This window comes from Labrus mixtus, chromosome 23 (genome assembly GCF_963584025.1).
Source record: "Labrus mixtus chromosome 23, fLabMix1.1, whole genome shotgun sequence".
Lineage (NCBI taxonomy): Eukaryota > Metazoa > Chordata > Actinopteri > Labriformes > Labridae > Labrus > Labrus mixtus.
In genome coordinates, this window is record NC_083634.1 from 3,215,687 (window position 1) to 3,234,474 (window position 18,788).

At 41.5% G+C, this 18,788-nt stretch overlaps 1 protein-coding gene across 2 annotated transcripts; it reads right to left on the reverse strand.

Moving 5' to 3' along the window:
* Positions 1-202: 202 nt before the first annotated feature.
* LOC132958642 (cytochrome P450 2J4-like) lies at positions 203-18,284 on the reverse strand. 2 transcript variants are annotated; one of them, XM_061031608.1, is made up of 9 exons: positions 18,045-18,284; positions 16,111-16,273; positions 15,846-15,995; positions 15,371-15,531; positions 8,231-8,407; positions 7,977-8,115; positions 5,967-6,154; positions 5,729-5,870; positions 203-1,899 (listed from the first exon to the last, which is right to left on the reverse strand). In XM_061031608.1, the coding sequence occupies exons 1-9, from the start codon at positions 18,243-18,245 to the stop codon at positions 1,814-1,816; spliced, it is 1,407 nt and encodes a 468-aa protein (XP_060887591.1). In that variant the 5' UTR covers positions 18,246-18,284; the 3' UTR covers positions 203-1,813. The 2 variants fall into 2 exon arrangements, with proteins under 2 accessions (XP_060887591.1, XP_060887590.1); XM_061031607.1 differs by having other exon boundaries at positions 203-1,989; positions 18,045-18,283.
* Positions 18,285-18,788: the final 504 nt, after the last annotated feature.

Sequence of the window (18,788 nt, forward strand, 5' to 3'; positions counted from 1 at the left end):
ACGTGACATTCAATTAAGCAGTGAGTGCAGTATGTTATTCTTCTTTTCTCTAGACCCTCAATTAAACAACTTTTATACGCGAGGGGATGAGCCGGCCGGGCGATGTAAACAAACTGAAGATAGGACTCGGAAACCTCTGAAAGCATCACAGACAGTGGGACTCGGGTGTTACACTCATTGTTGACAGTCATGACTCACAGAGTTATTTTCAGAGGATATACTTGATTTATATTACATTTGTGTGAAAAATAGCATATTCTGCCTAAAGGAGACATATTCTAAAATAAATATAATTAAAAAATCCACTTGTAAAGTGTTTTTGAACATTTAGTTGGGTAACCTCAGTGTCTACTGACACAAAATGTGAAATAAACCCATCCAGTCCTTTGTTTGTGGTCTGCATAAGTCTTACAACAGAGAAAAATGCTCAGTTTCTAATTCGCTCTCCTTGTGATGTCACGGTGGGATTCTGTTAAAAAAAATACCCTCTGCTCCCCACCATTTTTCATAGACTCATTCATTTTCTCAGGTTGTTTCTTATTCAATAAATACATTTACAGTTTTTTTTCTATTTAAAGTATTAACAAAACGTAAAACTACTAACTACATTGACATGTAAAGAAAACTACTTCTGGCATGAATACTCAATTGAAACACAAGTACCGCCTCTGACAAGGCAAGTAGCCAGTCATAGTTTAGTGTTTTGGAGAGGCACCTGGGGTGGCTTATCAGTTTTCAAGGGGCCCCATGTCACCCCTCTAGGCACGCCACTACATATATATTCCATCAAATGTTAACATGTGAATACATAAATGTTCATCCAGTAATCTTTTTCACTTTTGTGATCTCAACGAAGAGCCACTTTTTATCTGTTTATAAGTTTGTTGAAGAAGAACCCAATATAGGTACATTAAAGGCCATTGTTGTTTGTGAACTGACACTTAAATAGAGTCCGCCTTTTAGTAGGAAGGCTCTTTTGAAAAAAGAAAGACTGTAAGCTTGAAGAAGGTCACCTCCAATGTTAAAAAAAAACAAAACAAAAAACATATCTATTTTAGTTGTGATGGTTGCTAATGTTTGTAGTCCCTTTGATTTCCAGAATGCAGGTATGTTCATGGTATTTTTACTGGTAAGACTTGACATGGAACAATCAGACGGTACAGCGTTTGAAAAGTGGAAGAATTAAAGGTCACATGTTCCCTCCTCTTTAACCAGTTTAATTAAAACTCAGAGCTCCCCAAAATGTGTGTGAAGTTTCTTGTTCTAAATCCACTCTGATCCTGTATTTGATCATGTCTATAAACCCCTCTATTTCAGCCCTGCTCAGAACAGGCTGTTTATGTGTCTGTAGCTTTAAATATGTAAATGAGCTGTGTCCGACCACGTCCTTCTCGGGAAGGGCTTGGGTGACTCAAGCTTTCTAGCTCCATGTCTTATTGTTTACGGTGAGAAGGCAGACTCAGAGGGCAGAACAAACACCTAGCTGTGGGAGTGTCACCCACCTGGGGGAGGGGTTACTGCCCTTTGTGATGTCATGAAGGGAAAATCTTCGAAAGGCCTGATTGAGCACACATTTTCTGAAAAGTGGAGCAGGTAAAAGACGGAGAGGATGGACTTTTCTCATGATTGGGGGTTTTGTAGACAGACTAAGGACACATATTAGAGTTAGAGAAACATGGTGAAGTGGATTCTGCAGAATATGTGACCTTTTATCAGCAATAATTGAAACAAATTAAGACACAGAATACAAATTAAATTCTCTGTTGAAATTTTCCTTCACAGAAACTTGATTGAGTCTGGGACAGCTGGTGGTTTATCGGGGTACAGCACAGAGCCGGTAAGGTTTGGGACTGCGAGTGAATCCTAAAACAAAATCCAGGCTGGGCTGCTCTCCATCAGCTGCAGAGAAAGAAAACCTCTGAAGAAGGGAGGTAAAAAAGAGGAATATTTCCATCTTGGCCAGCGGCTCCCCGATACACACACGCTTCCCTGTGGAAACACAGATCGACAGGTGAGGAGATTGAACATAAGACATTTATTTATCGTTAGTGAAGCACACTCCATTCTTCTGGACGTCCAGCATGGTGAACTTCTTCCGCTTCCGGAAGAAGCTTCCGCTACCGGCGCTGTGTGAAGTGGCCACCGGTTGCAGCAGCTCCCGTTATCCATGTCATTATATCGGGTTTTTTGATTAGTTATTATTTGTTTTTACTGTGTGTTTTTTGAGTATTAGTTTAATCTATTGTGTGGAAATGGCTACTTCCACTCTTGGAACTTTTTGTGCTGTTTTTCTGTTACTTTGGACATTCTTTGTAACGGAGAGCAGCGCACAGCTGAGTGAGGGCATTGTTTACACACGTGATCAGCTGATGGCGCTCTCCAAGGTGCTACTGCCCGGAGCAAGGCCTGTAATTCCGGGGGAGATGAGGAGGTGACGCCGGGGTTGCAGAGCTGGAGCTAAGAGAAGAGCTAAGAAGAGAAAACACAAGCCTTCTGTACCAGCGGTGATTATGGGGAACGTGAGGTCTTTGGGCAATAAGACGGACGAACTCGACGCGCTTGTTCGGCACCAGTGGGAATACCGCCAGTGCAGTATTATGTGCTTCACGGAGACATGGCTGCACTCGGACATCCCGGACCACAGCATGGCGGTACCCGGCTTCAGGGCTTTTCGGGCTGACAGGGACGTTATTAAGAGCGGTAAGAAGAAAGGTGGAGGGATTGCACTGTATGTGAGTGAGAGATGGTGTAATCCTGGCCATGTTAGTGTGAAGGAACGTCTCTGCAGCCCTGAAAGCTGGAGGCCACATAACAATCCTTAAGACAAGGTAGAGCCAGCCCTCTCCCCCGGCTGTTGCAGAGTGGAATATCTCACTCTTGGTCGTTTATTATTCCATATGAATCTTGAAAGGTGTTTATCCCACTCCCTAAATTGTTTAGCTGGGACCTCTATTGGCAGTGCTGTGAATAAGTATAGTAACCGTGGAAGAATGTTCATTTTGATTGTACGGATTCTACTGCCAAGGTTGAGGGGGAGCAGGCGAGAGGCTAGTCTTGACCCACCTCAGGCCGCAGGTGAAACCATCCCTTGACCCTCTACAATTTGCCTACCAGCCACACCTGGGAGTGGACGATGCCATCATCTACCTGCTGCTGTGTGCTCACTCACATCTGGAAGGAAACGGCTGCACTGTGAGAATCACTTGTTTTGATTTCTCCAGTGCATTCAACACCATTCAGCCACAACTGCTGGGAGAGAAGCTGCAGTTGATGGGTGTGGACTCGTCCATCATCTCCTGGATTACTGACTACCTGACAGACAGACCACAGTTTGTTGGACTTGGCAGTGTTCAGTCTGGAATGGTGGAGAGTAGTACAGGAGCTCCACAGGGGACTGCGCTGTCTCCTTTCCTTTTAACCTTGTACACCTCTGACTTTAAGTACAACTCCAGGTCATGCCACTTGCAGAAGTTTTCTGATGACTCTGCGGTGGTTGGGTGTATAAGTGATGGGCAAGAGGGGGAGTACAGAGAGCTGGTGGATAACTTTGTGGAGTGGACAGGAAGAAATCACCTGATTCTGAACTTGGATAAGACCAGGGAGATGGTGATCGACTTCAGAAGGAAGAGGACAGAGCCACCACCGCTGTGCATCCTGGGAGAGGATGTGTCTGTGGTGGAGGAGTACAGGTACCTGGGTGTCAACATAGACAACAAACTGAACTGGAAGGCCAACACTCAGGCTGTTTACAAGAAGGGGATGAGCAGACTCTACTTTCTGAGGAAGCTGAGATCCTTCAATGTGTGCAGCAAGATGTTGGAGATCTTCTATCAGTCTGTTGTGGCCAGTGCACTGTTCTCTGCTGTGGTCTGCTGGGGAAGCAGCATTGGAGCTGGTGACACTAAGAGACTGGACAAACTCATCAAGAAGGCTTGCTCTGTGATAGGCTGCAAGCTGGACTCTTTTGTAGTGGTGACAGAGAGGAGGACTCTGAACAAACTGTTATCCATTATGGATAATCCTGATCACCCTCTGCACACCCTACTGGACAAACAGCGGAGCAGCTTCTCCAACAGACTGATACAACTCCGCTGTCACAAGGACAGATACAAGAAATCTTTCTTACCAAAGGCCATAACTCTGTACAACAGCTCACCTCATGCGAGCAGAGAACTGTCATCATGATAATATCTGTCTCTCTTTACTGTAATCTGTTCTGCACATGTTAAATTTACAAAATATCCCTGCACTCATGTTCACTTCATTTGGCTGTCTACTCGCCGTTATATTGTATAGTTTCTGCTTATTATATGTCTACACTCATGCACTTTAACTTATGTCAATACTGTCCATTTACAACTCTGTTTTTGCACATTTACATTTAATCTTTCATATTTAATTTACAACCATTTCCGACTCTGTTTTTGCACATTTACATTCAATCTTCCATATTTAATCTTCCTATTTAAGACTAGTAATGCTTAGTTAAATCCTGGTTGTATATATTCACATTCTTATTTTTGATATTTTAGTACTTATTTACTTTGTATTGAATATTATATTGTGTTTAGATTTGCTAACATTGTGTTTTTTACTCATATTGTGTGTTGGATAACCTGCTGCTGTAACGCCACAATGTCCCAGTTTGGGATCAATAAAGTAATTCTATTCTATTCTATTCTATTCTATTTGATTTATAATATTGCTGCAGCTCAGAGTCTGAAACAAGCACAGACTATTGTAAGACACATTGTACGATCCTGTCCCAGATATGGCAAAAAGCCAGACAGGTGGGCAATATTGTGTATTTTAGAAATTCTCTTCAGGAAATCATTTGGTGTATAACATTAAAGGTGGAGTCAGCAGCTTGTCCCTTCAAAATAAAATACAGAATTTTACTGTTCTGGTTGACTCGGGACGTTTCTGGGCGGGGAGATGGTATGTTACACCCAGCCAATGAAAGCGCACTGGTAAGTTTAGGAGTGGATACAATTCAGCGCTTGTACGCCATTGAAACCGGCGAATATGACGGACGTGGAAGTAGCAGCAAAGAAGAGAAAATATAATCACAGTGAAGCTCGTTGCAAAGTGAGTGTGAACCTTGGGTTGGAGTTGGTCTGCTTTCTGTTGGACAGGCAGGTGCCAAACACAGCTGGTTAGCTTGTGCTAGCGTGCTAAATAATCATCTTTTCCATTACAACAAATGTAAAGTCCCTGACACACCAAGCAGATGGCAAGAAACTAGTGGCAACGAAGGCCGCCTGCGGCTTCACCTCACGTCGCCTTTGTCTTATTGGCTAAAAAGTTGCACTTGAACACACCGTAAAGACTACAGCCAAAGGCGTAAGTTCTGTGCATGTGTGAGAGGAAATAACTCTCCATGCCAGCAGGCAGCGGTAGTCTGTAATCATCATTCCAAAAAGGAGAAACCGGAAGAGGACGGAGAAGAATGCGGATATACTGTATATATTGTTGTGTATATTGTTTTGATACGAAAAGATGGTCCAACTAGGACCGACGGCCGACAATCTCCATGGTGTGTCAGGGCCTCAATAATTTCTGGTTGCTTGCAGTGTAGGAACAAGCAGCAAACGTTCACACTTAACCGGCAGTGATAGCGTTTCTGGGGGCGTTGAGCCCAGAAGGAGGGGTGTTTACGGACTGTCACAAATATTTCTACTGATTCCACTTTAATGTTGCTTTGATGGAGTTGTAACAACTGACCAACCTGCTGAGAAAGGAAGGAAGGCCTCTCTCTTCCTAAACTGGCCGTCCTGATCCAGAAAGTGTTGAGGGTTGAAGGAGTGCGGAGTTTCCCACATCGCCTCATCGTGAAGAACCGAGTTCAAGGTGGGCATGATGATGGTGCCCTGAGGAAACGGCATTTATGAAGGACATTTGATAACCCATACTAACATAACAACAGGACTGATTATCAGCAGAATGCTACAATGTGCATCATGTACCTTTGGGATTGTGTACTTGTCGAGTGTTGTGTCTTTGGTTGCCATGCGGCTCACATTAAGGGGAACGATGTCGGCCATTCTCTGGATCTCATGAACGACTGCATTAGTATAGGGCATGTCTTCTTTGTCATTTAGAGAGGGCACTCTGGATGAACCAATCACAGCGTCTATCTCAGCCTGGACTCTCTCTGTATACGGGGAAAACATAAAACAAGTAATTTGACCAGATAAACTGGAAATTGACTTTTTTTTCCTTCTGACTACTCAAAGCATTTTACACCGTAGGTCACACCTACACATTAACACACTGATGGTAGAGGCTGCTGAGTAAAGAGTCCATCAGTATTAACTCTTCCATTCATAACACGCTGATGGTAGAGGCTGCTGAGTAAAGAGTCCATCAGTATTAACTCATCCATTCATACACATTCACACACTGATGGTAGAGGCTGCTGAGTAAAGAGTCCATCAGTATTAACTCATCCATTCATAACACGCTGATGGTAGAGGCTGCTGAGTAAAGAGTCCATCAGTATTGACTCATCCATTCATACACATTCACACACTGATGGTAGAGGCTGCTGAATAAAGAGTCCATCAGTATTAACTCATCCATTCATAACACGCTGATGGTAGAGGCTGCTGAGTAAAGAGTCCATCAGTATTAACTCATCCATTCATACACATTCACACACTGATGGTAGAGGCTGCTGAATAAAGAGTCCATCAGTATTAACTCATCCATTCATAACACGCTGATGGTAGAGGCTGCTGAGTAAAGAGTCCATCAGTATTAACTCATCCATTCATACACATTCACACACTGATGGTAGAGGCTGCTGAATAAAGAGTCCATCAGTATTAACTCATCCATTCATAACACGCTGATGGTAGAGGCTGCTGAGTAAAGAGTCCATCAGTATTAACTCATCCATTCATACACATTCACACACTGATGGTAGAGGCTGCTGAATAAAGAGTCCATCAGTATTAACTCATAGATTCATACACATTCACACACTGATGGTAGAGGCTGCTGTGTAAAGAGTCCATCAGTATTAATTCATCCATTCATACACATTCACACACTGATGGTAGAGGCTGCTGAGTAAAGAGTCCATCAGTATTAACTCATCCATTCATACACATTCACACACTGATGGTAGAGGCTGCTGAGTAAAGAGTCCATCGGTATTAACTCATCCATTCATACACATTCACACACTGATGGTAGAGGCTGCTGAGTAAAGAGTCCATCAGTATTAACTCATCCATTCATACACATTCACACACTGATGGTAGAGGCTGCTGAGTAAAGAGTCCATCAGTATTAACTCATCCATTCATACACATTCACACACTGATGGTAGAGGCTGCTGAGTAAAGAGTCCATCAGTATTAATTCATCCATTCATACACATTCATACGCCGCTGACAAAGCAGCAGGAGCAACTTGGGGTTAAGTGTCTTGCCCAAGACACATTGGACATGTTGATGCAGGGGCTGTGGATTGAATTTTTTGGAATCTCTGAATTTGATATATTTTATTAATCCCTGAGGGAAATTCTGGTTTACACTCTGTTATTAAGAGACATGCTTCTCACACACATAGGCCTGAATCACACGCATGCACAGTGACCTGTGGACATCATTAGTGGAGAGAAGTCAGAGTGCGGCTGGGAGTGCACCAGAGCTGTTGGGGGTTCGGTGCCTTGCTCAAGGGCACCTCTGCAGTACTCTTGCTCATCACCAGCTACCAGACCAACTTCCATATTATGGTCTGCATCGGGACTTAAACTGGCAACCCTGCGGTTCCTAACAGAAGTCCTTACGGACTCAGCTACAGCCGCCCCTGACTTTCCGGTTGAACCCCTGACTTTTCGGTTGAGAGACGAACTGACTTTTCCTGTTGAAGAATTCTGATACTATGAAGTCCTGCTAAAACCTTTACAAAACTAAGCAGGCATGGGAGGGGACATATATGACTTAAACACTATCACACACACACACCTTGTATTTGAGGGTAGTGGATCATGTACAGCAGTCCCCAGTGTAGAGTAGTGGTAGTAGTTTCAGTTCCAGCACCAAACAGGTCCAGAGTGCAAAAACACAAATTCTCGATATCAAAATTAGAATCTTTGTCGTCTCTCTATCAATAAAACAAAAAGACAGTGTCAAGTACAAGTTTGCATATTCAATTACAATATGCAAACACAACACACACAAAATTTACCACAAAGACATCCAAACATGTAAACTTTTACCTCTCCCATCTCTGTGAGGAAGCAGTCGATGTAGTCTCTTGGTGAGGACGGGTCTAGACTATCTCTGTGTTCTTTGATCTTGATTTCAACAAAGTCAACGATCCTTTTGAACATAGTTAAAATCTTGTTGTGAGATCCAGGCAGCCACTTCATCAGCCAGGGGAACGTGTTATAAATCTACAGAGTATGGAGGCAGTAATCAGTTAAGCATGAGGTAGTTTGAAACCTAAACAAGTCAAAGGTGCAGGCCATTGTAGATGAGGCAAAACATTGTGGACGTGTGCTCCAGAAACCTCTTGGTGGTTTATCATCTACCCAAAGAGTTTAATTCCACCGAAATGTGTTGATGGTTGCTCTGATGTAAAGACTCTGAGCTGCAGCAATATTAAAAATCAAATAAATGTCTTGTGTTCAATCACCTCACTGGTCGATCTGTGTTTCCTTTCTCTGCAGCTGATGGAGAACAGCCCAGTCTGGAAGCATCTTAATCAGACACCCTAACCACCTCAACTGGCTCCTTCCGATGCAAAGGAGCAGCTGCCCTACTCCGAGCTCCCTTCAGATGTCAGAGCTGCTCATCCTCTCTCCAAGGCTGAGCCCAGCCACCCTCCAGAGGAAAGTCCATTTGTAGTCCAGTTCTAATTCTTTAGGTCACTTCACAAAACTCCTGACCACAGGTGAGGGTTGGAACCATAGTCTGTATTTAATATATAATATTTACAGTTTGTGGTTGGAGCGAAGATCAACCTGGGAACCAAGAGCTTTGCCTTCAGGCTCAGCTCCCTCTTCACCATGACAGTTCTACGCAATGCTCGCATTAATCCTGCAATCCATTTTACCCGTACTCGTGAACAAAATGGTAAATGGTAAATGGACTTGAGCTTGTATATTTTTTTTCTAGTCTTCTGACTACTTAAATCGCTTTTACAGCGCATGTCACACCTACACATTCACACACTGATGGTAGAGGCTGCTGTGTAGTGAGACCATCAGAAGTAACTAATCCCATTTATACACATTCACATGCCGCAGACGAAGCAGCAGGAGCAATTTCAGGGTTAAGTTTCTTGCCCATGGACACATCGGAACTGTGGCTGCAGTAGCTGGGGATCGAACCCTTGACCTTCCAGTTGAGAGACCACCAACTCTACCAACTGAGCCGCAGCTGCCCAAGACTCAAGATACTTGAACTCCTTTGCTGAGGCAGAGGCTCACTCCACACCTGGAAGGAGCAGTCCACTCTTTTGGGGTGGCATTCTCCAAATATCACAATTCATTTAGCAGACATTTTTATCCAATGTTACTAACATCAAAGAGTAAGAAAAACACAAGCAAGGATCTAGAGAGGAGCAAACAACGCCAGGAAGTGCAAACAAACAACTTGAAGTCCAATTGGACACACAGGTGCTGACAGGAAGTGACTAGAGACAGAGCACAAAAAAAATCATGTCATTACATCGTGAACAACAACATAACTATGATGGACACCAACATTTCAATAATTTTGAAAAGGGCAGACCACCAGAGGATTGCTCCTCATATAGACCAATTGCCCTGCTTGATGTCAACAGAAAGCCTATAGCAAAAATTCTGGCTGGACGATTAGAAAACATTCTTCCAGACCTGATTTCAGTAGATCAGACTGGCTTCATCGTAGGCCAAAATTCCTGTAATAATGTTAGGAGGTTGCTGAACCTTATCCAGTGTGGCACTAATTTGAAAGCTAAGGCTATTGTGGTTTCCCTTGATTGAGAAAAGGCTTTTGATAGAGTTGAGTGGCCTTATCTATTGAATGTTCTTTCCAAATTCGACCTGGGAGATAACTTTATTAAATGGATTTCTCTTTTATATGACTCCCCTCGAGCATCAATTCTTATAAATGGCAGGAAGTCCCCTACATTTCAGGTTGGGCGTGGCACCCGCCAGGGGTGTCCTGTCTGCTTTTGTTTGCTCTCGCAATAGAGCCTTAGGCAGAGGTGATACGGAGCGATTCTCTGGTGACAGGTATTGATATAGGTCCCCATAAGCACAAAATCTCTCTCTACGCCGATGACATGTTGTTATTCTTAAAGGGATACTTCACCCATTGAAACATGAATCAGTATTGACATTGGGTCATATATGTAGTAGAAATGTGAAATACATTTTGAAGTTGGTGCCTTCTTGGCCGTGAAAAGGCAGAAAGTGTCTTTTTGGCTCATGTTGATGAAAGACACCAATCCCAGAATGCACAGCACCGCAGGCCACTCCCACTAAGGTCCTCTAGTTCAGAATCAGAAATACTTAATATACTTAATCCCTGAGGGAAATTCGATCGATACAGTTTCTCCAAAATATACAGTATAGCAGTAGAAATATAGTAATAAAAACATTAACAGACATATTTACTTCAACACATGAGGCCGTTTCCTCAACTGATTCAAAGATTTCTTCCAGAATTGATCTTGGAAATTCCTTGCAGAAAACCGTCTCTATGTCTGTGTCCATAAGCAAACAGTGAGAGCACCGACACTACCAGTCAGCACCAGCTCGAGCCGATCCCGGCTCCTCGTCCTCACCACCGCTGACAGGCAGGCATTATGTCTTGGCTGCTGAGCTGGCAGCGGCAGAAGGCGGCAATATAGCAATATAGCCGCGAGACGGTTGCTGCCGACAGACCGTGCTTGTGTTCATCATCATCAATCATCATCATCAATTTTTATTTGTATAGCGTCAATTTATAACAAGTGTTATCTCGAGACCCTTTACAAAAAGCAGGTAAAATACCTTACTCTTTGTCTTTTAACATTACAAAAGAGCAGGTAAAAAGATCATACTCATTGTTATGTTACAACAAGCAGGTAAAAGACCTTACTTATTGCTATGTTACAAAAAGCAGGTAAAAGACCTTACTCATTGTTATGTTACAAAGATCCGGCCTATCCATCATGAGCACTTTAGCAAAGCAGCAAAAGTTACAGTGGTAAGAAAAAACTGCCTTATTAAAAGGCAGAAATCTTCGGCTGGATCCCCGGCTCATGATGAAACAGCCTTCACAGGCCTAGACTGCACCGGGGTTGGAAGGGGATAGGGGGAGAGATGGGATAAGATGCAGGAAGAGGGGGTGGAGGGAGGCAAGCCGTCCATCAACAATCCGGTGGGGATAAACTGTTGTCATGGAGAAAGTCACACAGCTGATTAGCTACCACTTTCTCCAGGATCTTTGAGATAAAAGGAAGGTTGGATATAGGCCTATAGTTAGCTAGAGTTCTTGAATCTAGGGTAGGTTTTTTGAGTAGAGGTTTGATTACAGATACTTTAAATGACTGTGGTACATAGCCTGCCAGTAAAGACATATTGATCATATCTAATATAGAGTTGCTAACTAAGGGAAAGACTTCCTTAAACAGATTGGTTGGGATTGGGTCTAAAAGACAGGTTGACGGTTTCGACGCAGAAATAATTTAATTTAGCTCTGAAAGGTCGATTGGAGAAAACCAGTCTAGACTAATATCAGGTCCTGGAACTGTCTCTGCCATATCAGACGTATCTGCACCAGGTAAGGGCAGGAGGTTACCAATTTTGTCTCTGATGTCTAGAATTTTGTTGTTGAAAAAGCTCAGGAAATCATTACTGCTGAGGGCTAAAGGAATACAAGGCTCAATGGAGCTATGACTCTCTGTCAGCCTGGCTACAGTGCTGAAACGGTATCTAGGATTGCTTTTGTTTTCCTCGATTAGAGAGGAGTAGTAGGCAGCTCGAGCGTGGCGTAGAGCCTTCATATATTTTCTATGACTATCCTGCTAGAATAAACAAGATTTTACCGTTTTGGTCGAGCGCCATATTCTTTCAAAATTTCGCAACGATTGTTTTAGAGTACGGGTTTCTGAGTTGAACCATGGAGCTAGTCTCTGCTGTTTGATGACCTTCTGTTTTAGGGGAGCAATCAAATCAAGAGTAACTCTCAGCGAATCCACTGCACTATCAACAAACTGATCTAGCTGAGAGGGACTAAAACTATCATAAGAGTTTCCAACTGGGTTGAAACATGGTACTGAATCAAAAGCAGCTGAAATAGCTTCCTTAAATCTAGCTACAGCACCATCAGATAAACTTATAGAGAGCACATTTTTATTAAGCAGAGATAATTCTGGTAGGACAAAGTCGAAAGTAATAAGGAAATGGTCTGATAGAAGAGGATTTTCTAGGAAAACTGTAACGTTTTGGATTTCAATGCCATAAGCTAAAACAAGATCCAGGGTGTGGTTAAAACGATGAGTAGGTTCGTTTACACCCTGGGTGAAACCAATAGAGTTTAATAATGACATGAAAGCTGTGCTAAGGCTATCATTATCAACATCCACATGGATATTAAAGTCACCTGCAACAATTATTCTATCACTGCTAAGGACTAAATTTGATAAAAATTCTGCAAATTCAGATAGAAACTCAGAATATGGGCCAGGAGGGCGGTAAACTACAACAACTAGAAGTGGCTGAAAGGTTCTTGAGACTGGATGTGAAAGACTAAGAACAAGGCTTTCAAAAGAAGAAAAATTCAGCTTTGGTCGAGGGTTAACTAGAAGACTAGAATTCAAAATAGCTGCTACTCCACCACCTCGTCCGGTGTCTCGAGGTATATGAGTATTAAAATGACTGGGAGGAGTGGATTCATTCAAACTAACATATTCATCTCGACACAGCCTGGTTTCAGTCAAACAAAGTAAATCAATATGCTGATCTGATAAGGACCTAATAAGGACCTAATGTTCAAAAGTCTGCAGTGAATTTTCAGATTTTTTTTGCAAAATCATATTCGTAGTTTTGATTCTAATGAGATTTTGACGATTTACGCCTTTTTTGTCTACGTTTGGATGACTTAGAAAAACAGGTCTGGGCCGGGGGACAGACACAGTACCTATAGTATAACTACAGTTCAATTCAGAATTACAGCTATAGTGACTGGGAGACAGATCTAAGGGAGGCGCATAGAAGTGTGTAAGACTGCAGCTCTGCCTCCTGGTCTGAACTCTGTGTTGTTGTCAAGGTTTTGGACCTCTGCTATGTTTCTAGATAATAGAGCTGCACCGTCCAAAGTGGGATGGATGCCGTCTCTAGCTAGCAGACCAGGTTTTCCCCCAAAAGACTGCCAGTTATCTATGAAGCCCACATTAACCTTAGTGACTTCCGACTGGCGTAGTCGGGAGTCATTAGTGCCGACATGAATTACGATTGTATCAAATCTACCTTTAGTCTTTGTCAGCAACTTTAAATGAGATGCGATGTCGCCCGCTCTGGCCCCGGGTATACAGCTAACTATGCCTGCTGACTTCGCTAGCTTCACGTTTCGGACTAAGCTAACTGCTAAGCTAGGCTAAGAGTAGGTAGCTAAAATAAACAAAACTGCAGCTACGTGTACGTAGCACGTAGCAGCACCCATCCAGCATGCGGCCAGCTCCCTGCTTTATGTTTTTCAAATGATCCCAGTTCTTTTGACCAGAAAATCAATCCCTTTTTTAAACAGTTCATTATCATCCTTTTTATGGGTAAATAAACGAGCTAGATTAAAACTACAGAAGCTGCAGTCCCGACTAGAAGAGGGTGGACTGGCTTTGCCCGATATTAGATACTACCAAAAGGCTTGCCTTGGCAGGTGTCTTTGGGAATGGATTAGAAATTATCTGAAATCTACATGGCTCAACATAGAGGCTGCCCCTCTGGACAAAATTCCTCTTTGTTATGTTATTTATATTTCTTAAAAAATGGGTTTCAGAGAAAGTAAAAGGTAATTTCCTCCTCCTGAACACTTTAAAAGTATGGAGAACTATTAGGAAAATAGAGGCTCGGGAAGACTGTCTTTCAAGACTTACCCCCATTTAGCTGAATCCAGACTTTCCCCCTAGCCTAGTAGATTGTGCATTCACGTTTTAGTCAGACAAGGGTATTGGAACCATTGGTCTGGTTCATCTGGGTGTTTGTCCACTAACAAGGTTAAGGTAATGTAATTCAAAATTATATATAGGCTTCAAATTACACCACTGCTACGGAATAGATTCAACCATTCTCTTTCAAAGATTTGTAATAAATGTAAGGTTATTGAAGGGACATACTTCCATTGTATCTTCAATTGTCCTTTCATCAAAACGTTTTGGGTAAATTTTTGTAAAGAAATGTCTGTAATGTTTGGTAAAAACTTAGATCTTAAGCCAGTTTCTTGTATTCTTGGTTTATAATCTGCAATTAATATTAAACCCAACATGTTGAAACTCCTTGATGTTTTTTTGTTTGGTGCTAGAAGGTGCATCTTACTTCAGTGGATCGCTGACAAACCTGCTCAGCTCTCAATGTGGTTACGAAGTATAATAGAACTCATACCCCTGGAGGCCATGACCTACTGGCTCAAGGACAAACCCTCTTCATTTTATAAAATATGGGACCCTTCTTAACCTATATTGGAGTAGAGAAAGCACAGACTTTGCAAAGAGGCCTATATGGACTTATTTGGACAGATTTTCTTAAAGAGGCCCGTACTCAACCTGTATTCAACCCTTGATAAAGCGGAAAAGCTATTATACTTTACTGCCTTAACTTTTGCTTACTTACCTTTCTTATTTGTAATTATTTTAGTAATCTCTTGTTATTGTAATATATGTATATATATATATATATATATATATCTCCTTCTTCCCCCCATTTGCTTCATTTATTATTTTTTTTAATTTTTTATTCATCGACAGCTCTTCTCGAGAGTTCTAACCAGCATCAAAAGCATCCTAAATATCATCATCATTAAGTTTGTTGGTGTTCATAAAGAGCTGGGTCTTTAGCTTTTCCTTAAAGGTGCAAAGGGACTCTGCAGATTGAATGGCGCCTTTCATTAGCAGAGCGTAGTGGGCGGAAGGGAGTTTAGACGGTCTGCAATGCATCTTGTTTACAGTATGACGGGTATGGCATGGTGGTTGGTGCACTTGCCCCATGTCCAGAGGCTGTGGTCCTTGAGGGCAGGCAGCCCCATGGCTCTATTCCTGCATCTCTTTCCCCACTGTTTCTCTCCCTGATTTCTTGACCATGTCCACTGTCCTTTCATTAAATAAAGGCATAAAAAGCCCAATATAGATCTTTAAAAAGAGTTTTATATATATAGTTTACAAAGTGACTCACCTGTACACTTGAACTTCCCTGTAAGAGCACAATCTCTTTCAAGTCCTGAAGAATACTCTGGAACCGCTTGTCAGCGTACTCGTAGCGATGTCCAAACACAAGGCAGTTGATAATGTTGGACACAGCACTGATTATCAGTGGCTGAGCATTCATAGGCTGTCCTGTCATTTAAAGAGAAAATGTAGACAGAGTCGTGAAAAAGAAAAAAGACACAGACCTTATTTAAATATGTATTTAAGTCACTGCTGTGCCAAGTTGTCAATAAGCTTGTAATAATAGATTATCATCAGGTTGATACCAGATGTGTTATATGGTTTATGATCCTTTGTTGCTTGGTTTTGTGTGTGTCAAAGTTTAAAGATAACGTTTACCACAAGATTATTTATGATAACTAAAGACAAAGGGAGGAAAACAGGACTACAAGACTAGTTCAGGATCGTATTCTTGTCAGTTGCTGCTATGATTTTTGTATTGCCTTTGTGATTGGCAAGAGCCTCGGTGAGATATTGGCCCTCCTGCTGGATGGATGGCTCCAGAGTCTTCTTGCCCACTCCAAAGTTCCTGAGAGTGTGAAGAGCGAATCTCCTCTGTTGCTTCCATGGATTGCTGTTTGACATCACCAGACCTTTTAGAGACACCAAACACATTATACTGAACACATTAAGGAATAAGAATTTAACAACAAGCTCGATGGTAATATATGCATAAATACAACCAGTCACGCAATGCAAAAGCAGTACCCTTGTCCCCCATCATTGCATAAAACATAGGTATGACGGGGCGATCAACGTAGTCCTCCCCTTTTTGGACCAGGGCCTCTCTCACAAGCTTGTAGCCATTGATGACCACAACTCTTCCACCAAAGAGCCGCAGGCTGAAAATCTTTCCATATTTCTCTGCAAACTGAGAACACAGAGCAGACAGGTGTTCAGGTGGAACCATGACACCACAAACACTCACCCGGCTGTTGTGACAAGTGAAAAAGTGATGCACTAATAGTTTAGAATAACTTCTACTAAATTCTTAATAAGGAAACATAACAGAATCAATCTTGTGATTATTATTCCTTTTTTCCAGGTATGTTTATGGTCATAAACAAAGCCAACATGTCTGAAAAAACTTAGTGACACGTAAAGACTTTCATGACGATGCAGTTTTGATGGTTGAGTAAGCTAAAAGTTTGGTTTTATGAACAATAAATGTGCTAGCAGACGAGCCCATGCTAGGTGCCATAGATCAACCTGTAGTTGCACCATGTGAAGTGTGTGCTGTACTTGTCTTTTTGTCTTATTTAATAGATGTGTACTGTCTTGTGTTCTCATGCACTTTAATGAGTTTGTTGAGCGTTTAAGACTTGTCTCGATAGAAGAGCGTGAGAAAATTAAGCATTGCAGTTCTTATAGTGTCTGGATTCATATGTATGAGTTCTGCTGATTTTTGTGTTTTGATGTTGTTTGGGTTCTAATGATGTTTGGGTTTTGATTATTTGTTTGAGTTCCGATGATGTTGGTGTTATTATAATGTTTTGGTTTTGATGATGTTTGGGTTCTGCTGATGCTTGGCTTCTGATGATGTTTGGGTTCTGCTGATGTTTGGCTTCTGATGATGTTTGGGTTCTTATGATGCTCGGGTTTTTAGGATGTTTGAGTTCTTATAATGTTTGGGTTCTTATGTTGTTTGTGTTATTATGATATTCTGGTTTTGATAATGTTTGGGTTCTAATGGTGTTCAGGTTCTTATGATGTCTGAGTTCTGCTGATTTTTGGGTTCTTATATGATATTTGGGTTCTGATGTGGGTCTGGTTTTTGTTTGGGTTCTGCTGACTGTTGGGTTCTTGTGATGTTTGGGTTCTAATGGTGTTCAGGTTCTTATGATGTTTGGATTCTGCTGATTCTCATGATGTTTGAGTTCTTATGGTGTTCAGGTTCTTATGATGTTTGGGTTCTAATAGGCCTAATTATTTGTCCGCCTTCTTATATGATGTTTGGGTTCTGATGTGGGTCTGGTTTTTGTTTGGGTTCTAATGTTGGGGTTTTGTGGTTGTTGGTTGGGTGTCTTATCCGTGGGATGCTTTGTTGTTGTGGTGTTTTGTTCATTTTTGGGTGCTTATGCTTGTGTTATTATTATTAATTGAATGAAGGGACTTTAAATCTTGCTAAAATGTCAAATTCATGCAGGACCTACAGTACATATGATTCATTGTTTAAATAAGAACATTTATTTTTTATATACGTTTCCCGTCACAAAAATGCACACAATTCAATATGAAATTGTTGCAAAACAGAATACAGAAAACTGCAAATGAATGCACAAGTAATAGTAACCATTAGGATGGTTTTGCAAACTGATTGTTATTGTGTATCTCCTCCGGGGCTCAGGAGAAGGGAAATCACAGCTTGAAAGTTAATGATTATCTAAATTTCACATTTGAACTTTGTCTAAAGCTGCTGAATAGCAAACCTTAAATAGATTTTTTTTTCTTGTGAATTCGTTGTCCTCATCCACAGTAATCATGTTTATTGTTGGCATTATTTTACATGAATAAAGTGCAAAACAAAGTCAGTCAGGAAAGAATAATATTTAATTTTAGAAAGTGTTCAAATGCGGAAAAAAAGGTATATATTTAAATATTTTATATTTCAATGATCAGATGTATGAATGGCCTCTACAAACCTCTGAGAGCTGCACATGGATCCTGCTGGCTTTGATGCGATGAAGGTCTCCGATCAATGGGAGAGCCCACGGTCCAGGAGGAAAGTTTGACGGGACTCTGTTCTTCAAAATATCAGCCAACAGCACAAAAACACACAAAAATATCACAATACTTATTCTGTCCATCCACTCAAATCCAAGTAGACTTTTTATGGCCTCCATCTGTTGACTTTTAGTTGCTTATTTACAACGCATCAGGGACTGAAGAGAGTTAAGTCTGCACAGGTTAAAAGTTCAGTCAAGAAGAAACGTCATAAGATAGGTTGAGATTAGAATGATCCTTTCCTGTTTGTGCTTGTTTCCTTCAAAATAAAAGCAACAGTGTGCATTCATCCTTCAGTGACAAAAACTCTTTTTTTTACAAAGCATGGAAAAAATGTACATTTTGGAAAACACTTTAAGGTTTTATAAAATAAAGTTACACAAACAATCAAAACAGCTTTACCAACGACAAAAACAAATTTACAAGATATGAAACACTTTTAGGAGCCGTGAGACAAATTCACATGTGGCAGAACACTTTTGGTAAATGGACTTGAGATTGTATGCGGGTTGCAGGAGCTGGGGATCAAACCCCAGACCTTCCAGTTGAGACACTTTCGACTCTACCACTGAGCCACAGTATTTAATATCTAGTAATGTTCCACAGTGTTCTTGATACTTATTCAATGAAACCTTTATTAAACATACGACACTCCAGTTGAA

What these genes read in the sequence shown, in the direction of transcription:
- LOC132958642 (XM_061031607.1), bottom strand. Translation starts at nt 18,245, where the DNA reads ATGGAGGCCATAAAAAGTCTACTTGGATTTGAGTGGATGGACAGAATA. An exon ending in TGCAATGATGGGGGACAAGG is followed by an intron (nt 15,996 to 16,110) that starts GTACTGCTTTTG and finishes TGTCTCTAAAAG; the next exon opens with GTCTGGTGATGTCAAACAGC. An exon ending in CTTCCTTCCTTTCTCAGCAG is followed by an intron (nt 1,990 to 5,728) that starts GTTGGTCAGTTG and finishes GTGTTTCCACAG; the next exon opens with GGAAGCGTGTGTGTATCGGG.